The sequence below is a fragment of the Capricornis sumatraensis genome, chromosome 1 (assembly GCF_032405125.1).
Source record: "Capricornis sumatraensis isolate serow.1 chromosome 1, serow.2, whole genome shotgun sequence".
Lineage (NCBI taxonomy): Eukaryota > Metazoa > Chordata > Mammalia > Artiodactyla > Bovidae > Capricornis > Capricornis sumatraensis.
Window position 1 is genome coordinate 237,046,291 of NC_091069.1, and position 24,621 is coordinate 237,070,911.

Below are 24,621 nucleotides of genomic sequence, written 5' to 3' on the forward strand. Positions count from 1 at the left end.
CACCGACTCAGTGGACGTGAGTTTGAGTAAACTCCGGGAGCTGATGATGGACAGGGAGGCCTGTCATGCTGCAGTTCATAGGGTCACAGAGTTGGAAACGACTGAGAGAGTGAACTGAACTAAATGGCCTTAAGATTAATGGTTGTTTTTCCCTCAGGCAAATGGGTTGGAAGTTAATTACTGCCCTTTCCTGGATCCCACTGCTGATAAATTTATCAGACCAAGGACACATTCCAGGAATTTGTGACAACAGGTATAGCTTCAGGCTAATGGAGTGAGATGTTTATTGAAAACAAAACTGAGGTCTCAGGGTCCTTCACTGACTGCCTAGCAATTTCTGTCTCGTTCCTGTGGCTTCTTCTTTGTCTTTGGATGTGGAGTATCTTTTTTTGGTGGGTTCCAGTGTCCTCCTGTTACCGAAGGGTATGCGTTGGGGACCTGGCTGCTTGCCATTCAAAAGTCAGTAAATAGGCCAGGTTGGTGGAAAGGAAAGTTTGGTTTATTTCAGATGCTGGCAACTGGGGTGGGTGGCCCCCTCCTCCAAGCAGAGGGTGAGAGCTTTTATGGACAAAGTGTGTGCCTGGGAAACATGCAGAACCAGTACAGTCATTTCTAACAGTCATCTTCCGATTGGCCATCAGTTGTCTGACTAGCATCATCTTGATTGTTTTAGGTATAGTTAATCTTCAGTTCCTGGGTTCACTTGTTCCCATTTCTTTGCATCAGTTCCCTGAATTGTGGCAGCTCATGTCCTGGGTAGTCTGGTCATCATGTAGTTAACTTCTGCACCTGGTGTTTTGGTATATCTATAAGACAGCTCACAGGATATGGCTCAGAATATTACCTTTAGCCCTTGAGAAAGAACTAAAAGTCCTTGACTCTGCTTAACGACTACCTTATTATTACTTAGTTTCCTTAGACTGTTTTCCTTTGTTTCTCACTCCTCTGATTAAACTTATTTTTTGACTAAAGTTTTCCGTAGGCAAAAGACAGGCAGAGGAGATGGTGCAGGGTGGGGAAGGACCATATGGTCTTGCTCTGCTCCCCTTCTGTCGATAATTGTTCAACAACTAGTTGCAATTTTGGTGCTCTTGGCGGAGGAGATGAGCGCACGTCCTTCTACTCCACCATCTTGAACTGGGAGTCTCGAGTTATTCTTTATAAAGCACTTAAAAACCGTGCCTTTGGGTAAATAACCCAGAGATACGAAAGTTTGGACAGCAAGTAGATGGTAGGTGGGAAATGCAGTTAGAAGGGTAGTTGGGAAACAGTTTGTAGAAGTGTTTGAATATCTTAATTTTTATTGACGTATATTTGACTTACAGTATTATATTGGTTTTAGGGATACAACATAGTGATTCAATATTTTTGCACTTTACAGAATGATTACCACTATAAGTCTAGTTACCATCTGTCACCATACAAAGTTATAATTTTATTGACTGTGTTCTCAGTGCTCTACATGACATCTTAGTGCTTATTTATTTTGTAACTGAAAGTTTGTACCTCTTAATCTCCCTCACCTGTTGTACTCATTCCTCCACCCTACTCCCCTCTGGCAATCACCAGTTTTTCCTCTGTATCTATAAGTCTGTTTCTATTTTGTTATGTTTGTTCACTTGTTTTGTTTTTTAGATTCCATACTAAGTGAGATCATATGGTATTTGTCTTTCTGTGTCTGACTTATTTCACTTAGCATAATACCCTCTATGCCCATCGATATTGTTGTAAATGGCAAGATTTCATTCTTTTTTAAGGCTGAGTAACACATACATACATATATATATACACACATATAATATATATATTTATCTCCTTTATCCATTCATCTGTTGATGGACACTTAGGTTGCTTCCATATCTTGACTGTTGTAAATAATGCTCTAGTGAACACAGGAGTGCAGGTATCTTTTTGAATTAGTGCTTTTGTTTTCCTTAGAAAAATACTCAGAAGTGGAATTTTGGGATTGTATGGAATCAAGATTTCTGGGAGAAATATCAATAACCTCAGATATGCAGATGACACCACCCTTATGGCAGAAAGTGAAGAGGAACTCAAAAACCTCTTGATGAAAGTGAAAGTGGAGAGTGAAAAAGTTGGCTTATAGCTCAACATTCAGAAAACGAAGATCATAGCATCTGGTCCCATCACTTCATGGGAAATAGATGGAGAAACAGTGGAAACAGTGTCAGACTTTATTTTTTTGGGCTCCAAAATCACTGCAGATGGTGACTGCAGCCATGAAATTAAAAGACGCTTACTCCTTGGAAGGAAAGTTATGACCAACCTAGATAGCATATTCAAAAGCAGAGACATTACTTTGCCAACAAAGGTCCGTCTAGTCAAGGCTATGGTTTTTCCAGTGGTCATGCTTGGATGTGAGAGTTGGACTGTGAAGAAAGCTGAGCACCAAAGAATTGATGCTTTTGAACTGTGGTGTTGGAGAAGACTCTTGAGAGTCCCTTGGACTGCAAGGAGATCCAACCAGTCCATTCTGAAGGAGATCAGCCCTGGGATTTCTTTGGAGGGACTGATGCTAAAGCTGAAACACCAGTACTTTGGCCACCTCATGAGAAGAGTTGACTCGTTGGAAAAGACTCTGATGCTGGGAGGGATTGGGGGCAGGAGGAGAAGGGGATGACAGAGGATGAGATGGCTGGATGGCATCACTGACTCGATGGACGTGAGTCTGAGTGCACTCTGGGAGTTGGTGATGGACAGGGAGGCCTGGCATGCTGCGATTCATGGGGTCACAAAGAGTTGGACACGATTGAGTGACTGAATTGAACTGAACTGAATGGTAGTTCTATTTTTAATTTTTTGAGGACCCTCCTCCATACTGTTTTCCATGGGGTTGTACTAGTTTACGATCCCAGCACTTGTTATTTCTTGTCTTTTTGATGATAGTGATTCTCACAGGTGTGAGGTCATATCTCACCGTAGTTTTAGTTTGCATTTCCCTGATGATGAGTGATTCTGAGCATCTTTTCATGTCATGCCACTCCCTTCTGGCCTGAAAAATTTTATTGAAAAGTCAGCTCATAGTTTTATGTGAGTTCCCTGTACCTAACTAGTTGCTTACCTCTTGCCACTTTCAAGATTCTCTTGTTATCTTGAACGTTTTTCATTTTTAAGTTTAATGTGTCTTGGTATGGAACTCTTTGGATTCATCTTGTTTAGGACTCTCTGTGCTTCCAGGACTTGGATGTCTGCTTTCTTTCCCAGGCTAGGGAAGTTTTCAACTTTTATTTCTTCAAATAAATTCTCCTCCCTTTTCTCTCTCTTCTTCTTGAATCTTTATAATGTGAATGTTAGTATATTTGATTTTGTCCCAGAGATCTCTTAAACTTCCCTCACTTAAAAATTAAAAAAAAATTTATTATTTTTGGGCTGTGCTGGGTCTTTGTTGCTGCACGGCCTTTTCTCTCGTTTCGGAGAGAAGGCACTGCTCTCTAGTTGTGGTGTACGGACTTCTCATTGCAGTGGCTTCACTTGTGGCTGAGCGCTGGCTCTTAGGGTGGGCAGACCTCAGTAGTTGTGTTTCCTGGTCTCTAGAGCACAGGCTTGATACTTGTGGCACATGGGCTTAGTTGTTCCTTGGCATGTGGGATCTTCTCGGACCAGGGATTGAACCCACATCTCTTGTATTGGCAGGCAGATTCTTTACCACTGAGCCACCAGGGAAGCCCTGCACTCACTGTTAGAAATTCATTCTTCTTTTCACCCTGGGTGATTTCCACTATTCTGTCTTCCAGTTCACTAATCCATTCATCTGTATTATCTAACCTACTGTTGATTCCTTCTAGAGTAGCAGTCCCCACCCTTTACAGCACCAGGAACTCGTTTCATGGAAGGCAGTTTTCCATTGACTGGGTCAGGGGAATGGTTCAGGCAGTAATGTGAGTGATGGGGAACAGTGGATGAAGTTTCGTTAGATCGCCTGCCGCTCACCTGCCGTGCAGTCTGGTTCCTAATGCACTGTGAATCAGTAGTGGTCCACAATCTGGGGAGTTGGGGACCCCTGTTCTAGTATATATTTTATTTCAGTTGTATTCTTCAGATCTGTTTGGTTCTCCGTTATATTTTATAACTCGTTGTTAAACTTCTCAATGTGTTCATGCATTCTTTTCCTGAGTTTGTGGAGCATCCTTATGATCATGACCTTGAATTCTTCATTGAGTAGATTGAATATCTCCACTTGATTCTTTTGGGGATCTAGTTCCTTCATTTAAAACTCATTTCAAATGAGTTTTGAAATGAGTCTTCCTCATTTTGTCTAACTCTCTGTTTATTTCTTGTATTAGGTAGGTCAGGTTTTGTTTCCAGATCTTGGAGAAGTGGCATTACATAGGACACATCCATGGAGCCTAGCACCAAACTCCCCCCTGGTCACCAGAGCTATATGCTCTAGGGGTGCCAGCTATGTGGGCTGAGTGGGTCTTTCTGTGTGGCTGGGCTAGCTGCTGTGAGTGTGCTGGTAGGCATGGGTGGCCCTGCCTCACATGGTGGCTGCCAGCCCTCTGGTGATCAGGGTTGAGTCCTGGAACAGCTGGCTGTGGGGCCCAGGGCTAGTGGCAGCTCTCCCATATGCAAGTATGCAAGCCCCGCTGGCCTTCAGAGGCAGATGTTCTGGGAACTCATCTTCATGGCGCATGACCCCTGGGCTGGGAGCCATGAGGTGGGGCTCAGACCCCTTCTTCCTTGGGGAGAACCTCTGCAATTGTCATTATCCTCTTGTTTGTGGTTCACTAACCCAGTGCCCCCAGTCCCTTTACCTGGCTTGTGGTTTCTTCTTTATATCTTTAGTTGTGGAAAATCTTTTCTGCTAGGGTTCAGGTCATTCCTGTAGATAGTTATTCCTGTAAATAGTTGTAATTTTGGTGTGTCTGTGGGAGGAGGTGAGCTGGGGTCTTCCTACTTCCCCATAGTGCCCATACCTACTTGAATATCTTCTTAATCAATTTGGAATTAGCCCACAAGGAACACAGAACATCCCTTCCCGTATGGCTGAAGCTCAGTGGTGGTTACATTGTAACCACCCTGACCCTTGTAAACAGGGTATGCACTCCCCATTTTGCCAGTCCCTAACGCTCCCTATGCCAACACTCCCTGCAGTGGTTCTCAGTCAGTTAGTCTGAAGATCTGCATTTCTAATGAGTTTCCGGTTGATGCTGATGCTGCCAGCCAACAACCACACTTGAGAACCACAGCCCAGTTGTATCTTTTAAAATATTTATTTGGCTACACTGAGTTTTAGTGGTAGCACATAGGATCTTCAATCTTTGTTGCGGCATGTGGAATCTACTTCCCTGGCCAGGGTTTGAACCTGGGCCCCCTGCATTGGGAGCATGGAGTCTTAGCCCCTGGACTACCAGGGAAGTCCCTGCCCAGTTACATCTTGGACACCAAGTTAGGGAATTAGTTGCCACTTATCATCAAACTTATGGCTTTTCTTATGCCTGGCATGTTTCCTACATTTAACATTACCTTCCTGGTCCTGATGGAATTTAGATTTGCTATTTCTGCTGCTGCTACTGCTGCTGCTAAGTCACTTCAGTCGTGTCCAACTCTGTGCGACCCCATAGACGGCAGCCCTCCAGGCTCTGCCATCCTTGGGATTCTCCAGGCAAGAACACTGGAGTGGGTTGCCATTTCCTTCTCCAATGCATGAAAGTGAAAAGTGAAAGGGAAGACACTCTGTTGTGTCCGACACCTAGCAACCCCATGGACCGCAGCCTACCAGGCTCCTCCATCCATGGCATTTTCCAGGCAAGGGTACTGAAGTGGGTTGCCATTGCCTTCTCTGTTGCTATTTCTAGTATAATCAATTTTTTTTAAAGTCTCTCAGTTGTGTCCGACTCTGCAATCCCATGGACTTTAAAGTCCATGGAATTCTCCAGGCCAGAATACTAGAGTGGGTAGCCTTTCCCTTCTCCAGGGATCTTCCCAACCCAGGGATTGAACCCAGGTCTCCTGCATTGCAGGCAGATTCTTTACCAGTTGAGCCACAAGGGAAGCCCAAGAATACTAGAGTGGGTAGCCTATCCCTTCTCCAGTGGATCTTCCCAACCCAGGAATCAAACCGGGGTCTCCTGCATTGCAGGCAGATTCTTTACCAACAGAGCTATTAGGAAAGCCAGAATAATCAATATTGGAAGGTCAATCTAAAGATATCAAGAGACAGGCCTGTGAAAAACAGATTCAGGAGTGGCTGAGGCTTATGGTAGCTGAAGCTAAAGGTATGTGTGAACTCATCCCCAGGGAGCATGTGCCCAGAGTGACAGGTGGGGGGTGAACAGCAGACTGTCACAGGGGGACTGCATACCCTGCCTTAAAGGAAGGGCAAAAAGATAGTAACTGTTCAAGGGAGAGGCATTCAAAGAGGTGGGAGGCAAGCCAAGAAAGTGGCTGACGGAACATTCTTGGCCTTATTATTAGAGAGGGGCTGTGGGCAGACATCTGAGGCCAAAGTTTAAATAGTTAAACAGCAAGTTCTCAAGTGAGCTTGTGGTCTGTGGGAGGACAGGAAGCAGGAGTCCTGTTACCCTTGCCCATAGCACGCCTGGTAACCTGCTGTTGCTCCAAGGTACAGCTTGTTGTGGCAATTGTCTCTGAGGCTCTGGTGACAAGGTTGCAGCCAGCAGCTGAGCATGGTGAGTGTCATGTCACCTGCCTTCTTTTTTTAAAAAAACAGTGTGCCTTATTAAGAGAAATGTGCTAGTCTCCTCATGGCCATGGTCGGTATGCTTGTGGTTGGATGTTTTTTTTTTTTTTCTTGGAGCTTGTGTTGAGGAGGAGTGTGAGAAAGGGAAGCATGGGGGCTGAAATGGAAAAGGTGGGTCAGTGGCATGCAGTGGCAGCTTCAAGACCAGGCTAAGGGTTTGCACTGGCTACTGTGGCAGCAAGGAGCTGTGCTAAGCTGCTGGGGTGGGGAATGGGGGGGAGCTGTGTGGTTAATGCATCTCCGTGGCCCCAGTGCCTGGCACCAGGCCTGGCCAAGGTAGGCATGCTCTAAACGGGGGATGAATGAGTGGATGAATTTGATGGATAAGCAGTGATGATCTGATCAAAGCAAAATTGTAGGACAGATAGCCTCAAGAATTGATGTAGGGCAGTTCAAAGTCCACAAGCTTTGGAGCCTGTGTGTATGTGTGTGTATGTGTGTGTGTGTGTTCAGTTGTGTCTGACTCTTTGCAACCGCATGAACTGTAGCCCACCAAGCTCCTCTGTCCATGGAATTTTCCAGGCAAGAATACTGGAGGGGGTCGCCATTTCTTTCTCCAGTAGATCCTCCTTACCCAGGGATTGAACCCATGTCTCCTGCACTGCAGGTGGATTCTTTACCACTAAACTATCTGGAAAGCTCCAATATATATATATATATATGTGTGTGTGTGTGTGTCCCCATACATATGTGAGATATACAGATCTCCTTTATTTTTACAAATTATTATTAAATGTCATGTTACTATATTATTTAAACAGAAATACATATATCTGTGTGTATATATAGTCATTATTCTCTATCAGTACATAAAAAGCTGCCTTCTTATCAATAGCTGCATAGTATTTCATTGTATAGAGATACCTTACTTTGTACTTTCTGGTAATTTTCCTATACTTTACTATTACAAGTAATAGTACAATGACAGTTTTTGCACAAGCACCTTTGCACACCTGTATGAGTTTATCTGTGGAATAAATTATAATTCTTAGTAGTGGAATGTTCATTTTAAATTCCAGTTGCTATTGTAAAGTTACAAAGAGAAGAATTTCTTTGTCTAACAAGAGAGTGGCAAGTAGAATCTGAGTCTTTTAACAACAAACTGGAGCTGTTTTCTAAACCATAAGGATTGGAAAAGAGACCATCGTGGACTGAACAAGATCTCTGTGCAGAGGCCCAGCTGCTGTCTTGAGCGCCACCCCGTGGCAGAGCTGGACATCATTTCACTCACATCCCACTAAAGAAAACATGGGGTCCACCTTACAGCTGGGGAAACTGGAAACTAGTCCATCCCGTCCATTAAATTTTGCAGTTACCGAAGTAGAACCATTTAATGTCCACTGTTAAGTGGCTCTGCCTTCCAAGGCAAAGTTACTGGACTTTATCCTGAGATCAGTATAGGGTTGCAGAAAGACTTCCATATACATTTGACAGCTCCTTCCTGACCCAGCCCTCTGGCAGGCTCTCTTGCAGTGCACTTGGGCATGGTGGGGGAGTGGGTGGGTGGTACACTGAGGACCTGCTATGTGTCAGGCACTGGGCTGGGTGTTTTTCCTGCCTCATTCCTAACCACAGGCCTGGAGAGGAGGCACCATGATTCCCAATACACATGGAGGCTTAGTAATACAAAGGATCTTGCTCAAGGCTGAGGATCTGAACCCACATTTGTATGTTATAAAGCCCACACCCTTGCTTTGGCCATGTCAGCACACACTGCACACTAAGGCTCCTGCTGTCCAGTATGGTACACGCAGCCATGTGCAGCAGGCCTAACTTCAGTTCTCTTCTCATTTTCCAGGCCCTCTCTCAGCTCCTGTGCCTGTGGCCGTGGCCTTGGTGGCACCCTTCCCCGGTGGCCAGCCCAGGGCTTCCCCCACCCATGCAGTCTCCTACCCTCACTGCCCAGGGCCTCAGTAGCCCCCTCTTTGGGGCCTACACTCTCCCCACCTTCAAGTTCCAGCCTCGCCGTGAGAGTGTGGACTGGAGGCGCATCAGTGCCCTGGATGTGGACCGTGTGGCACGGGAGCTGGACGTGGCTACCCTGCAGGAGAACATCGCTGGTGTCACTTTCTGCAACCTGGACCGGGAGGTGTGCGGCCGCTGTGGGCAGCCCGTGGACCCAGTGCTGCTCAAGGTGCTGCGGCTGGCGCAGCTCAGCATCGAGTACCTGCTGCACTGCCAGGACTGCCTGAGCACCAGCGTGGCCCAGCTGGAGGTGCGGCTGCAGGCCAGCCTGGGCCAGCAGGAGCGTGGCCAGCAGGAGCTGGGCCGCCAGGCCGACGAGCTCAAGGGCGTGCGGGAGGAGAGCCGGCGGCGGCGCAAGATGATCAGTGCCCTGCAGCAGCTGCTCCTGCAGACGGGCGCCCACAGCTACCACACCGTGAGCACTGCTGTGGGGCGGGGACCCTGGGAGGGCTGTGCGCCCAGCCAGTGGCCACCTCTGTGGCACTGCCGTCTCGGCCCCGAGGCAGCTGTGGCCATTCTCACTGGGGCTGGGACCAGGTTTTAGAGATGCCGTTCATCACCAGAGAGCCCTCTGCAGTCTGGTTAGGTCTACAATGCGTGTGGAGTTGTGTGGCAGGTGTGTATGAGTTCAGAGTATAGATGTCTTATGCGTTATGTCTCATTGTGCATGTGTGAACATATGCAGGGTGTGTGTGAGTTAACAGATGGTGGGTAAACATGCCTAAGGTGTGTGTATGATTGCTTGGAGGTTATGTCTGTGAATGGTGTGTGCATGTGTGTGTGTAGAGTGTGTGGTATATAACACGCTTGTGTAAAATGCGCATGTAAAGACATACTTCTGTTGCATGTGTGGATGTATGAAGGGTGTGTGTGTGTGTAGAGCCTAAGTGTGTATGTGTGAAGGCTTTGTGTGTGTGTAGAGGTGTGATGTGATAAACATGTATAAGAGATGTGTGAGGGTATGTGTGAAATCAGTGTGCGACAAGGAACTGGTGCAGACAAGCCCGTTCTGGAAAAGTGACTCCATTAGTCAACCAAGTGACAGCTCATCACCCAAAGTAGCATTTGAGCATTTGCGTCTCTTTCCATGAAAAGTGTAGATTGGGATCAGTTGCCCTTTAATGAACTGTTGGTGGCTAGATCCTCTGGCAGGCTCTGAGGATGAAGGCACCAATCATGCTGGTTCAGATTTCTCAGAAATTCATAGTGTAAGGTCGACTGGACAGAAGGAATCACTAAGATATGATGTTAGTGACTAGAATGGTAATGGATGCAATTAATGCAATGTTAATTATGATAAAAGGGTCAGACCTTTTCCAGTAGTAAATTACAAAGCAGCAGTTTAACCTGGCTTAGGCCAATAAGGAATTTATTGGTTAATTGAACTGAAAAATCCAGGATTATGGTGGACTCAGATAATGGCACCAGAATCTAGTTTCTCTCTCTGCAGCTTCTGGCAGTTCTTTGTCAGTGTGGATTCCATTCTTAGAAAGAGTCTGTCTGTGTGGGAGCAAGTTGGGCCGCTGCAATGCCAGTATTTCATTTTCCCAGATTCAGAGCTGGCATGGCAGAGGGCCGTGTTTGGTGCCTGGTTTGTGAATGTGCTGCTTGGGGTGGGAAAGGGGACGCAGGGAAGGGGGGGAGGAGGGGAAAATTATGGAAAATATCAAATGTATACAAAAGTAGAGAGAATAGTATAACGAACCTTCATTTGCATACTACCTAGCCCAGTAGTTTTCAACTCATGGCCAATGTTGTTGCATACGTTCCCATACACACTTCCCCCCTACCCCTGGATTATTTTGAAGTGTATCAGTCATATGACTCTATCTGTAAATATTTCACTTTGTATCACTGAAAAGCAAGGACTCCTACTTTTAAACGTAAGCATAATACCATCATCATGCCCTGAAAAACCCACAAAAATTCCTTAGTATCATCAAATGCCTAGTTTTTGTTCATAGCTCCCTACTGCTGGTAGTGTTTTAAAGCTCAGAAAATTAATATTTTGAAGGGGCTGTATAAAAAATATATATGTGTATATAATGGCTCAGTGGTAAAGTATCCGCCAGCAATGCAGGAGATGCAGGTTCGACCCCTGGGTTGGGAAGATTTCCTGGAGAAGGAAGTGGCAGCCCACTACTATATTCTTGTCTGGAAAATCCCATGGACAGAGGAACCTGGGGGGCAACAGCTCATAGGGTTGCAAAAGAGTTGGGCATGAGTTAGCAACTAAACAACAGCAACATATATATATCTGTTTTATATATGTATATATATATGATTCACATCGCTTCCTTACTTTGTAAATCAAGCTCTTCATTTGTGAAGCAGCCCAGGGTTCCCAAGGACTGGGAATGTTGATGGAGGGAGAATCATCCCAGGATGACTCAGGTGAGCTGACCCTGTACTTCCCACTGCTTTCTTCTGTGTAGTGCCACCTGTGTGACAAGACCTTCATGAACGCCACCTTTCTCCGGGGCCACATCCAGCGCAGGCACGCAGGCATGGTGGAAGGCGGTGAGTGGAAGGGCCTGGGCGTCTCTAGAAGGCTGGGAGGTAAGGGCCCTTCAGAGTCACTCAGTCTGTCCCATGCACAGTCAAGAACACTGAGGCTCAGAGAGGAAACACTGACCGTGGTCACATGATATAAGGGACAGAAAAAGACTGGACGCTGCCTGTCTGACTCCCAGCCAGCTCAGCAGGTGGAGGACGTGTACAAAGCTCAGAACCTCATCATCCAGTCGAGGAGCCAGTGATCCCACCATCCACATGGAGGGATCCCATAGGTGCTTAGGAACACCTCTGACCCCATGTTTAGAGGAAATGGGCTGGGTGTCAGACAGGTAGGTTCTAGTCTTCACTTCGTCCCCTTTTGTTATGTGACCGTGGTTAGGGTGGTTTCCCTCTGAGTCTCAAGTGTCCTTGACTGTGAATGGGGCAGTTAGACACAGTGACTTGGATGGGCCCTTACGCCCAGCCTTCTGTGAATCTGGTGCTGACTATGAATAAGCCTAATAGGGCCTAAGGAGCAGTCAGACCAGTTCTTTGACTTTTTAATGTACATGAATTCATTATGATTTAATCACTGTAATTTTACTGTTTCAAGTTCTAAAACAAGTAGCAAGGCTATATGTTTTCCCCTTTAAGAGATTTTTTTGAGGTTCAATAAGAAATAGGTGTTAATGCAAATATGTTATGATAAAATGTAATATAAATTAAATATAAAATCTCATTGAATAAAACATTTTTCCCTTTATTTTAATTTCCTTTTGAAAGAACAGAGTTTTAAAATAGCACTTGTCACCTAGTTACTATGCATTTCTTATATATCTGATTCTTCTTGGTTCTACATTGGAGGCAACTAAAGAAAAACAGATTTTCTATTTATTAAACACTTATTTCTGGAAAATGATATATGTTTTTGAAGAGATAGTTGTATACTCATTTTCATAGGAGCATTATTCACAGTAACTAAAGGTGGAGAAGCAACTCAAATGTCCACTGACAGATGAATGAATAAGCAAAATGTGGTATATGTGTGTGTGTATATATATATATATAGAGAGAGAGAGAGAGAGAGAGAGAGAAATACAAAGAAATGTTTTTCAACCTTAAAAAGAATGGTCATTCTGCAATTTGCTACAATAGGTTATTTTGCTAAGTGAACTGTCAGTTAAAAAAGGGCAAATACCATATGATTTCACTTATATGAGGTACATAGAATAGCCAAATGCATAGAAACAGAAAGTAGAATGGAGGTTGCTAAGGGCTGGAGGAAGAGGGGATGGCAAGTTAGTGTTTAGTAAGGACAGAGATTCTGTTTTACAAGATGAAGAATGTCCTGAAGATGGGTGGTGGTGATGATTGAACAACATTATGAATGTATTTAATCCTACCGAACTGTACATTTAAAAATGGCTAAGATGGTAAATTTTATGTTAGGTATATTTACCACAGTAAGAAATTAGAAAATACATGCCTTTGATGTAGAAAATTGAAGTGCAGAAAGGTAGAAAAGAGAAAATAAAAACCATGGACGATATCATCTGCAGCTAATACGTTGGTGTGTCTGTGGTCATTATTTTTTGTGTATGAATATTATCATATAAGATGCAGTTTTGATACTGCTTATTTTCAATTTAAATCATTAAATCATCTTTGAAAACATGGTTTCTAATGGCTGAATAGTATGTCATCATGTGCTGATCATAATTTACTTCACCACTGAATTATTTATTAATTTATTTGGATAACTAAAACATTCCCCAATTATAAATCACATGGTGGCAACACTCTTGTGCATAAATCCTTGTGCATGTTCCTTATGTCTTCCTTAATGAACAGTGCTGGGAAAATATGGAGAGGAAAAATACGTTCTGAAGGAAATCCCATGGACAGAGGAGCCTGGCAGGCTACAGTCCGTGGGGTCCCAAAAGAGTTGGACGTGACTTAGCACCTAAAACAACAACAATTAAGACAACTTTGGCTACATTAGTGTTCAGTAATTTACATCAGGCAGCTGACTTCTCAGATACTGCAGTTCTCCCATTCCAGACTCACCTCAAATCACTTTATTTTTATTTTGTTATTTTATATTTTTGGCGGTGCCACATGACATGCCTAATCTTAGTTCCCTGACCAGGGTTCGAACCTGTGCCCCTGGCAGTGAAAGCCCTGAATCTTAACCACTGGATTTCCAGGGAAGTCCCTCAAATCACTTTATTAATCCAAATTAATTTTCACTGCATCTAAAAGTTGCTTGTTTCTAAAAAGCCCCATTTGAGAAAAGCCATATATCTTAAAAAAAAAAAGCTTGAAGTTTTGATAAAAGTACCATCTAATAATCCCTAAATGTACTTTGAAAAGTAACAAATGTTGAAGTACAATTGGTGTCTTTTTCATTAACCTTTAACTCATAGTTTATCAGTATGTGGTTTAGTTAGAATATTCTTCTATAATTCAAGTTTTCTTCATAGTGCACAGTGCCTTTTTTTAATTTGAAATTTAAAACTACACATTTGAACTGTACTACATTACTGAAAAGAATGAACTTAAAAACTACAATTCTTATCATTACTTTAAATTCCCCTCTTTGTATTAATAATCACTGTGTACATATCCTGATTCTGTTACTCTACTGGTTTTATATTCATATTTCCCATTCGTAAGTACTGTCAAAGTAGTTATTTTAGGGACTTCCCTGGTGGTCCAGCGGTTAAGACTCTGAGCTCCCAATAGAAGGGGCCCAGATTCGATTCCTGATCAGGGAACTAGATCCCACGTACTGCAACCAAAGATCTGGTATAGCCAAATAAATAAACAAAAATAAATACATATTTAAAAAATAGTTATTTTAAATGACAGTGTATTGGGCTGTCCTGCCAGGTGGCTATGCTGGGCACTTTGCATTATCACGTTTCATCCTCACAATGACCCTCTGGGTTCAGTTCAGTTCAGTTCAGTTGTTCAGTCATGTCCGATTCTTTGCAACCCCACGGACTGAAGCACGCCAGGCTTCCCTGTCCATCACCAACTCCCAGAGCTTGCTCAAACTCGTATCCATTGAGTTGGTGATGCCATCCAACCTTCTTATCCTCTGTCCTTCTCCTCCTGACCCTCTGGGTTAGGTGCGGTTATTGCTTCCATTTTCCACTTTGGAGAAACAGAGGGTCAGGGAGGTTACATAATCTGCCCAGGGTCGGTGTGCAGTGTACAGTGTAAAGCTGGTCTCAGACTGAGGTGCTACTGCACGCAAGGCACTGTACACACCACCGACTCTGACTTACGCTGGTCACTCTCGCTTTGCGTGGTCCCCACAGGAAAGCAGAGGAAGCAGGAGCAGCCAGTGGAGGAGGTGTTAGAAGAGCTACGGGCCAAACTGAAGTGGACCCAAGGGGAGCTGGAAGCCCAGAGGGAGGCGGAGAGGCAGCGGCAGCTCCAGGTGGGCGTGGAGGAGAAATGGCAGGGGATTTGGTGATGGACTGGCCAGGAGACCCGTAATGTGCTCAGATCCCACAGAGTCGACATTCTGGCTGTTTCCCAGAGCTGAGAGTCAGGGCTAGGATGGTGTCTTCCCGGATGTGCCAAGTGATTTCAGGTAGTCTGGGAAGGAAAATTCGGTTATTTGGCTAGAACTGTATGGCCGAAAGAGAGCTGCAGCTTCCTTTGTTTGCACCCTCTGCGGGCATTTGAACCTGAATTTTAACTTCCTACAACATACTGTTAGCTTTGGAGGAGAAAGACTGGGTAAACTCCAGACGGCAGCTCAGAGGAGGCATTCAGTAAATATTTGTAGAATGAAAATACATACACTTGCGTCACGCCTTCCGTCATTTATTCATTCATCACTCCTTGCCAGGCATCATGAAGAATATAAAGAGAAAAGAGACGTGATCTCCATCCTTTACAGTTCAGATAAGACTAATTCCATTCCCAGTCCAAACACTGGGGACTGGGGTCTCCATAGTGACTTACATGGAAAAGGGGCCCTGGCAGTTTCTTGGTAAATATTTGTCATAGTGTGGAATTAATGATTCTCTTGTTCTTGCTTTTCTTTGTAGGAAGCAGAGATCATTCGCCAAAGGGAAGCAGAAGCTAAGAAAGAATTTGATGAATGGAAAGAAAAAGAGCGGGCGAAGCTATATGGGGAAATAGACAAGCTCAAAAAATTATTTTGGGATGAATTTAAAAGTGTTGCCAACCAGAACTCTACCTTAGAGGAGGTACCCAACCTAAAAGACTTCTCAGAGTTCTTTAGCTGAAAATCTGCTTGTTTGTTCACAAAATTTATTTCTTTGTACTAGTTCTATGAGTCCAGACACAAGAGGGCAGTGGCTGGTATTGAACCCATGCTCCATCACATACTGGCTGTGTGATCTTGGGCGTGTTACTTAATCTTCCTTTGCTTCAGTTTCCTTTCTGTAAGATAGGTTTCTGAAAGGGTTAAATTAGCACATCAACAATACCTAACATTATCTGGCATATATTATAGTAAGAGCTCCAGAGATGTTATGCTTATTTTTGCAAAGGGCTTCACTGGACAAGAAATGAGGCAAAATGTAAATGGATACATTTTTCTTCTAACAAGTATTTGCTGAGTGGTGGTTACAAGTAGGCACTCTGTTGGGGCCTGTGGAGTCACATAGTAACTAATATTTATTGAAACATTTCTAACCCCTGTACAAAGTTCTTTATATACACTAGCTTTTAATTCTCTTAACAACCAAACAACTCTAATATTCTAAAGGTAGGCATGTTGTTAGTTTGTTAATTTCTTTTTTTAAAAAAAGATTTATTTATTTGGCTGTATCAGATCTTAGTTGCAGCACGGAGAGATCTTTTATTGTGGTACAGATTCTCTAGTTGCAGCATGCAGGCCTCGTTGCTCTGTAGCCTAGGAGATCTTAGTTCCCCAACCAGGGATTGAATCTGTGTCCCCTGCATTGCCAGGTGGATTCTTAACCACTGAACTACCAGGGAAGTCCCTAAGTTTGCTTTTAAAAATTTTATTTATTTTTGGCTGTGCTGAGTCTTCATTGCTGCGTGTGGGCTTTCTCTAGTTGCGGCGAGCAGGGGCTACTCTTCGTTACCGTGCGCAGGCTTGTCATCGTGGAGGTCTCTCTTGTTGTGGAGCACGTGCTCTAGGGCACGCGAGCTTCAGGAGCTTGGGCACACAGGCTCAGTAGTTGTGATGCAGGGGCTTTGTTGCTCCTCGACATGTGGAATCTTCCTGGACCAGGGACTGAACTCGTGTCCCCTGCATTGGCAGTGGATTCTTATCCACTGGACCACCAGGGAAATCCTCCCTAATTTATTTTTTAAAGGAATTCCCTGGTGGTCAAGTGGTTAAGGTTTCCACTGTACAGGGTGCATGTTTGATCCCTGATTGGGTATCTCACATGCTGCTCAGTGAGTACAAAAGGTAAAAAATAAAATGCCTTTAAAAAAAAAAAAAAAAGCTATTATCATTCCCCCTTTTCAAGCAAAGACATTGAGGCCACATTTGCCCAAAGTCAAACAGCTGTTTTAAGAGGTAGAGCTGGGATTTGAACCCAGCTCCTTAAACTTCAAAGCTCTGCTCCTCTACTGGATATATTATCAAATTTATTCACAAAAAACTTATCAAAATTATCCCTGGACTGTATCTTCCCATATAAACCTGTGTGAGGGAAACATTTTGAAAAATATTTTCAGAATGTTGTATTTTAGTCACTCAGTCATGTCTGACTCTGGGATCCCATGGACTGTAGCCTGCCAGGCTCCTCTGTCATGGAATTTCCCAGGCAAGAATACTGGAGTGGGTTGCCATTTCCTTCTCAAAGGGATCTTCCTGACCCAGAGATCAAGCGCTTCTCCTGAGTCTCCTGCATAGCAGGCAGATTCTTTACCGCTGAGTCACTGGGGGAGCTATATCAGGGAAAAGGTTTGAGGAGAAGTATTTTCAGAATGTATTCAGCTAAATCATCTCACTAAAGAGAGAACTTTAGATTAGATGTAGGTTAAGTCCAGTTAGAGTAATTGGTGGCTCAGACGGTTAAGCGTCTGTCTACAATGTGGGAGACCTGGGTTTGATCCCTGGGTTGAGAAGATCCCCTGGAGAAGGAAATGGCAATCCACTCCAGTACTATTGCCTGGAAAATCCCATGGACAGAGGAGCCTGGTGGACTACAGTCCATGGGGTCGCAAAGAGTCAGGCACGACTGAGCGACTTTACTTACTTTAAGTCCAGTCGCCAAAGGAGGCCCCAGTTGAAAGGAAGGCACCAGCGTGGTTTTCTTGGTAACACCGAGAAAGCCGCTCTCTGGCGTGTCATAAGCAGCAGCGTGAAGACGGAAGTGACACATTGGAGGCTGAAGTTGTGCATACATCTGATAGAGCATTTGACGCTACAAAAATATTCAGGGGGTTTAGAAATGGTTTTCTCAGGTGGTGCCAGTGGTGAAGAATCCACCTGGTGATGCAGGAGACACAGGAGACATAGGTTGGATCCCTGGTTGAAGAAGATCCCCTGGATCTGGAAATGGCAAACCACTCCAGTATTCTTGCCTGGGAAATCCCATGAACAGAGGAGCCTGGTGGGCCACAATCCACAGGGTCTCAAAATAGTCAGACATAACTGAGAACGGACTACTATATTTTGTATGAGAAATGGTTAACATTTGGACCCAATATTGCTTTAGCCGAAGAGTTAAAGATAGTAAGAATGTGAAGTTAAACTCAGGGGCTTAACAGTTCTCTAAGGCTGTGATAGGGTCTATGAGGCTTATATAGTAACAGAGAAGGAGGTAATTGCTTTTGTCACTACAGTAGTGATATATTTAAAAATATAACTATGGGGAGGAGGTGGAAAGGTATCTTCTCTTTGGTCCACTTTTCCTTACCTTTTCCTTCACATTAGCTCAGGAACTGTTAGCTCAGGAAGCACTCACTAGGCATTGGTGACATGACTCCAAGCTGTGAAAAGCCAGGCCTTCTTGGTGACAGCCAAGATTTTTTTCTTTATTGCAAGAGGGGCAGGAGTCCTCAGGGAGTGGTCTGGAATGCCAGAGACCCTCCTCATGGCTCTGAGAGTCTGATTCTCTTTAGCCTATTTGAGACCGAGGAGGAAATGGGAAAGCTGTCAGAAGTTTTGGGCTTGAAGTATAGCAGAATTTCAGTGCAATGGAAATGACACTCTTGAATTGTGTCCTTCCATGGGATTTTCTTCTCCTGTGCAAGAGCTGAGCTTTCAGGAGAACCTAGTGAAGGGGAGTATGGACTTTTGGGAATATTTGCAGGCATGCAGATACCCAGTAAGTTCAAGTTGGGGCCTTGTGGTTGGGGTAAGTATGCCCTTCTGACACCGCTCAGGGTATAAAAGACAATGTCACAATTAGATCTTCATCTGAATGAAACTACACTTTGGCCTTTTCAGAAGCTGCAGGCACTGCAGTCCCACAATATGATGAAGTCCAACCTGGGGTCCCTGCGGGATGAGGAGCCCGAGGAGAGACTCAGGCAGGCTCAGGAGCTCTGGGCTCTGAAGGAGAAGATGGAAATTCAGGTGAGCCAAGGTCCCATGCCTTTCTTCCTGAACCAGGCGAGAAATGTGCTGTCTCGCAACAGAGTTTCTTGTTTTCACTCTGGTTTTAGGGTGGTTGCTGTTTAGTCCCTTAGTCCTGTCTGACTCTTTGCGACCCCATGGACTGCAGCATGCCAGGCTTCCCTGTCCTTCATCTCCCAGAGTTTGCTCAAACTCATGTCTATTGAGTTGGTGATACCATCCAACCATCTCATCCTTTGTTGCCCCCTTCTCCTGCCCTCAGTCTTTCCCAGCATCAGGGTCTTTTCCAGTGAGTCAGCTCTTCGCATCAGGTGGCCAAAGTATTGGAGTTTCACCTTCAATATCAGTCCTTCCAGTGAACACCCAGGACTGATTTCCTTTAAGATGGACTGGTTGGATCTCCTTGCAGTCCAAGGGACTCTCAAGAGTCTTCTCCAGCACCACAGTTCAAAAGCATCAATTCTTCAGTGCTCAGCCTTCTTTATGGTACAACTCTCACTTCCATACATTGACTATTGGAAAAACCACAGCTTTGACTATTTGGACCTTTGTTGGCAAAGTGATTTGGGGAGATTAAAGACATCACAGTTCTATCATTTCAGACCTTGTGCCAATTAATGAAAGCATAGAGTAGGGTTCTTAGAGTTCTCAGGTGTGGCTGGTGACATTCAAGTGTGCAGTGTCAGATTTGCCGGGGAGTTTTTTGAAAATACATTCAGCCGTGTATCTTACTGGAACCTTGCCCTCACTTTGAGTCCAACCCAGTTGAAAACTATTTTTTGAAAGTGTGACAGTCTCTTGGCTTTGAAGATATTTGGCATGTATCTAATGTTCAGTTCAGTCACTCAGTCATGTCCGACTCTTTGTGACCCCATGAACCGCAGCACGCCAGGCCTCCCTGTCCGTCACCAACTCCCAGAGTCCATCCAAACCCATGTCCATTGAGTTGGTGATGCCATCCAACCATCTCATCCTCTGTCGTCCCCTTCTCTTCCTGCCTTCAATCCTTCCCAGCATCAGGGTCTTTTCAAATGAGTCAGCTCTTCACATCAGGTGGCCAAAGTATTGGAGTTTCTTTCAGCTTCAACATCAGTCCTTCCAATGAACACCCAGGACTGATTTCCTATAGGATGGACTGGTTGGATCTCCTTGCAGTTCAAGGAACTCTGAAGAGTCTTCTCCAACACCACAGTTCAAAAGCATCAATTCTTCTGCAGTCAGCTTTCTTTGTAGTCCAACTCTCACATCCATACATAACCACAGGAAAAACCATAGCCTAGATGGACCTTTGTTGGCAAAGTAATGTGTCTTCTTTTTAATATGCTGTATATGATGGTCATAACTTTCCTTCCAAGGAGTAAGTGTCTTTTAATTTCATGGCTGCAATCAGCATCTGCAGTGATTTTGGAGCCCAGAAAAATAAAGTCAGCCACTGTTTCCACTGTTTCCCCATCTATTTCCCATGAAGTGATGGGACTGGATGCCATGATCTTAGTTTTCTGAATGTTGAGCTTTAAGCCAACTTTTTCACTCTCTTCTTTCACCTTCATCAAGAGGCTCTTCAGTTCTTCACTTTCTGCCATAAGGGTGGTGTTATCTGCATATCTGAGGTTATTGATATTTCTCCTGGCAATCTTGATTCCAGCCTGTGCTTCCTCCAGCCCAGCGTTTCTCATGATGTACTCTGGATATAAGTTAAATAAGCAAGGTGACAATATACAGCCTTGATGTACTCCTTTTCCTATTTGGGACAAGTCTGATGTCCTGTGTCCAGTTCTAACTGTTGCTTCCTGACCTGCATACAGGTTTCTCGAGAGGCAGGTCAGGTGGCCTGGTATTCCCATCTCTTTCAGAATTTTCCACAGTTTATTGTGATCCACACAGTCAAAGGCTTTGGCATAGTCAATAAAGCAGAAATAGATGTTTTTCTGGAACTCTGCTTTTTCCATGATCCATCGGATGTTGGCAATTTGATCTCTGGTTCCTCTGCCTTTTCTAAAACCAGCTTGCACATCTGGAAGTTCATGGTTCATGTATTGCTGAAGCCTGGCTTGGAGAATTTTAAGCATCACTTTACTAGCATGTGAGATGAGTGCAATTGTGTGGTAGTTTGAGCATTCTTTGGCATTGCCTTTCTTTGGGATTGAAATGAAAACTGACCTTTTCCAGTCCTGTGGCCACTGCTGAGTTTTCCAAATTTGCTGGCATATTGAATGCAGCACTTTCATAGCATCATCTTTCAGGATTTGAAATAGCTCAACTGGAATTCCATCACCTCCACTAGCTTTGTTCATGGTGATGCTTCCTAAGGCCCACTTGACTTCACATTCCAGCATATCTGGAATGGTATGATGGTAAATATTTAACAACTGGTTGACTGGAACTAGAAAAGCTTTGATTTGCAGCATTTGTCATTTTCTGTGGTAAAATATTCCCACTATGGTTGATTTGCCTCTGCCAACCTGAGGCCACTGGAGATGGAGCGGGGAAGACTTTTGCACCATTTGCTCTCGCTGGCTGGGAGGAGGTGGCCTGGCTTCCACTGGCTGAAACTTGCATCAGTCCAGTTATATATGGTCTGTCTCACTGATAATTCCACAGCAAGGAAGGGCAATTTACACTGTTGTTAAATCACACTGTCCTGCTGCTTCTCTCCAAGACCATTAAGAAAGAGCTTAATGTTTCCAACTGCTTGATGTTTCACAAATTTCTAACTTAAAAAGCATTCTTCTTCTATGAACTCCATTCACATCCCATTTTTCCTGTTGCTTCCCTTACCAATTTGTGTGTTTGTGTAACGGATGGAAATTAACCCAACTCTTCGTTGCTCCTGTGGCCATTTCCCCCCGTTTCCTGTTGTCCTTAAACTTTGTTGATCATGGTTTTTGACCATGCAAAATTAATAATGTTTATGTGGTCAAAATGATCAAATTATCAATCTTTTTTGTTTATAGCCACTCTGAGATTTAAAAAGAAAATATTCCTGGTCCAGTGGTTAAGACTCCATACTTCTACTGCCAGGGGCCCAGGTTTGATCCCTGGTTGGGGAACTAAGATCCTATAAGCTGTGCAGTGGGGCCAGAAAAAAATGCTCTCTTTTCTTTTTTTGTAGTTTGCTCATCCATTCATTCATTCATCTATGTTACCTCACTGAGGTACGATTGACATGTAAAAAGCTGTGCATATGTAATGTCTGTAACTCATTGAGTTTGGGGGTAAATGTAGCCATATTTTGCTACTGTGAGTAATGCTGCAATGAACATGGGAGTGTGGGCCTCTCTTTGAGATCCTGATTCCAGTTCCTTTGAATCAATATTGAGAAGTGGGATCACTGGATTATTTGGTAGTTGTAAGAAAACCAAACAAGTTTATTAACAAGTATACCTCATGGATACATGGGGAGACTCACTGGGGAAAATGAGTAACTCTCTTGGTTTTTAACTTTTTTGAGGAGCTCTCCATCCTGTTTTTCTACAATGACTGTGCCAACTTACATTTTCACCAACACTGTAAAACATTTCCCTTTCTCCATATCTTTGCCATTTGTTATTTTTTGTTACTTTAAAAAATATATATCTGTTGACACTTTGAAGGTCTTTTTTGGAGAAATGTGTAGTCAGTCTCTTTGTCCACTTTTCAATTGGGTTATTATTATTATTATTTTTTGCTGTTAAGTCATATGAGTTCCTTATGTTTTAGAGATGAACTCCTTATGAGATGCATGGTTTGCAAATATTTTCTCCCGTTTTTTCAGTTGTCTTTTCATCTGTTGATGGTTTCCTTTACTGTGTAGAAACTTTAGTCCTGTTTGTTTATTTTTGTTTTTGTTGCCTGTGCCTTTGGTATCACATCCAAAAAATATCATTGATAAGATCAATGTCCCTCTTTTATTCTAGGAGTTTTAGAGTTGCAGATCTTACATTTAAGTCGTTGATTCATTTTGAGTTGATTTTTGGGTATGGTGTAAGGTATTGGTCCAGTTTCATTTTTTTGCATGTCGATATCCATTTTTCCCAATACCATTTACTGAGGAGACTCCTCTCTCTATTTTGTATCCTGGGTGCCATTGTCAAAGATTTGTTGACCGTACATACGTGGGTTTAATTTTGGGTTTCGTCTTCTGTTCCATTGGTCTATGTGTCTGTTTTTATTACCACTACCATACTGTTAAATACTATAGCTTTGTAATATAATTTGACATCAGGAAGTGATGCTTCTAGTTTTGTCTTCTTGTTCAAGATTGCTTTGGCTATGTGGTTTCATGTGAATTTTAGGATTGAATAGGTATGTTAGCATTGTATGGGTATTTTAACAATATTCTTCCATCCATGAGCATGAAATATCTCCATTTATTTGTCTTCTAGTTTCATAACTTTGTGGTTGGAAAAGATTAACCTGATACGATTTCAAGTTTAAATTAGCAAAACTTTGTTTTATGATCTATATTGGGGAATAGCTTTGGGCATTTGAGGAGAATGTGTATTCTGCTACTTGGATAGAATATTCTATTTATGGACTGAACAAGCCTGTTCAGCCCACTTGTTCTATAGTGTTGTTCAAGTCCACTGTTTACTTATTGATTTTGTCTGGATGATATATCCATTGCTGAAAGTGGAGTATTGAAATCCTCTACTGTTATTGTGTTACTGTCTGTGTCTCCCTTCATTTCTGTTAATATTTGCTTTATATGTTTAGATGCTCCTATGTTGTGTAAATACATAGCCATCCCTCAGTATCCATCCATAGGAGACTGGTTCCAGGAACCTCTATGGATGCCAAAATTCTCAGATACTCAAGTCCCTTATATTTTGCATATAACTCACAAACATCATTTTTAAATTCTTTACATAATTTATAAATTACTTATAAAACCTAATTACAATGTAAATTTTATGTAAGTTATTATGACTATAACGTAAATGCTCTGTACATATTTGTTAGCATGAAGCAAATTCAAGTTTGCTTTTGGAACTTTCTGGAATTTTTTTCCAAATATTTTCAATCCACAGTTAATTGAATCCTGGATGTGGAATACACAGATGTGGAATCCATTGATATGGAGGACTGACTGTATATTTACAATTTTATATCCTCCTGATTAACTGACCCCTTTATCATTATATAATGACCTTCTTTGTCTCTTATAACAATTTTTGACTTAAAGTATATTTTGTCTGATATAAATATAGCTACTGTTCTCTTTTGTTTACCATTTGCTGAAATGTCTTCTCTCATCTCTTCAGTTTTAGCCTATATGTGCCCTTAAAGCTAGGTCTTTTGTAGGCAGCATATAGTTGGATCTTGTTTTTATTTTTATTTTTTATTTTTTATTTTTTAAATTTTAAAATCTTTAATTCTTACATGTGTTCCCAAACATGAACCCCCCTCCCACCTCCCTCCCCATAACATCTCTGTGGGTCATCCCCATGCACCAGCCCCAAGCATGCTGTATCCTGCGTCAGACATAGACTGACGATTCAATTCTTACATGATAGTATACATGATAGAATGCCATTCTCCCAAATCATCCCACCCTCTCCCTCTCCCTCTGAGTCCAAAAGTCCGTTATACACAGCTGTGTCTTTTTTCCTGTCTTGCATACAGGGTTGTCATTGCCATCTTTCTAAATTCCATATATATGTGTTAGTATACTGTATTGGTGTTTTTCTTTCTGGCTTACTTCACTCTGTATAATCGGCTCCAGTTTCATCCATCTCATCAGAACTGATTCAAATGAATTCTTTTTAACGGCTGAGTAATACTCCATTGTGTATATGTACCACAGCTTTCTTATCCATTCCTCTGCTGATGGACATCTAGGTTGTTTCCATGTTCTGGCTATTATAAACAGTGCTGCGATGAACATTGGGGTACATGTGTCTCTTTC

At 43.1% G+C, this 24,621-nt stretch overlaps 1 protein-coding gene across 1 annotated transcript in view; it reads left to right on the forward strand.

The window, feature by feature from the left end:
* Positions 1–8,603: 8,603 nt before the first annotated feature.
* DZIP1L (DAZ interacting zinc finger protein 1 like) overlaps positions 8,604–24,621 on the forward strand; it is a 37,654-nt gene continuing 21,636 nt past the window's right edge. The window contains exons 1-5 of the mRNA XM_068979720.1: positions 8,604–9,104; positions 11,125–11,209; positions 14,512–14,633; positions 15,253–15,414; positions 18,606–18,734. Coding sequence (XP_068835821.1) covers positions 8,604–9,104; positions 11,125–11,209; positions 14,512–14,633; positions 15,253–15,414; positions 18,606–18,734 — 999 coding nt within the window. The remainder of the gene's footprint in view (positions 9,105–11,124; positions 11,210–14,511; positions 14,634–15,252; positions 15,415–18,605; positions 18,735–24,621) is intronic.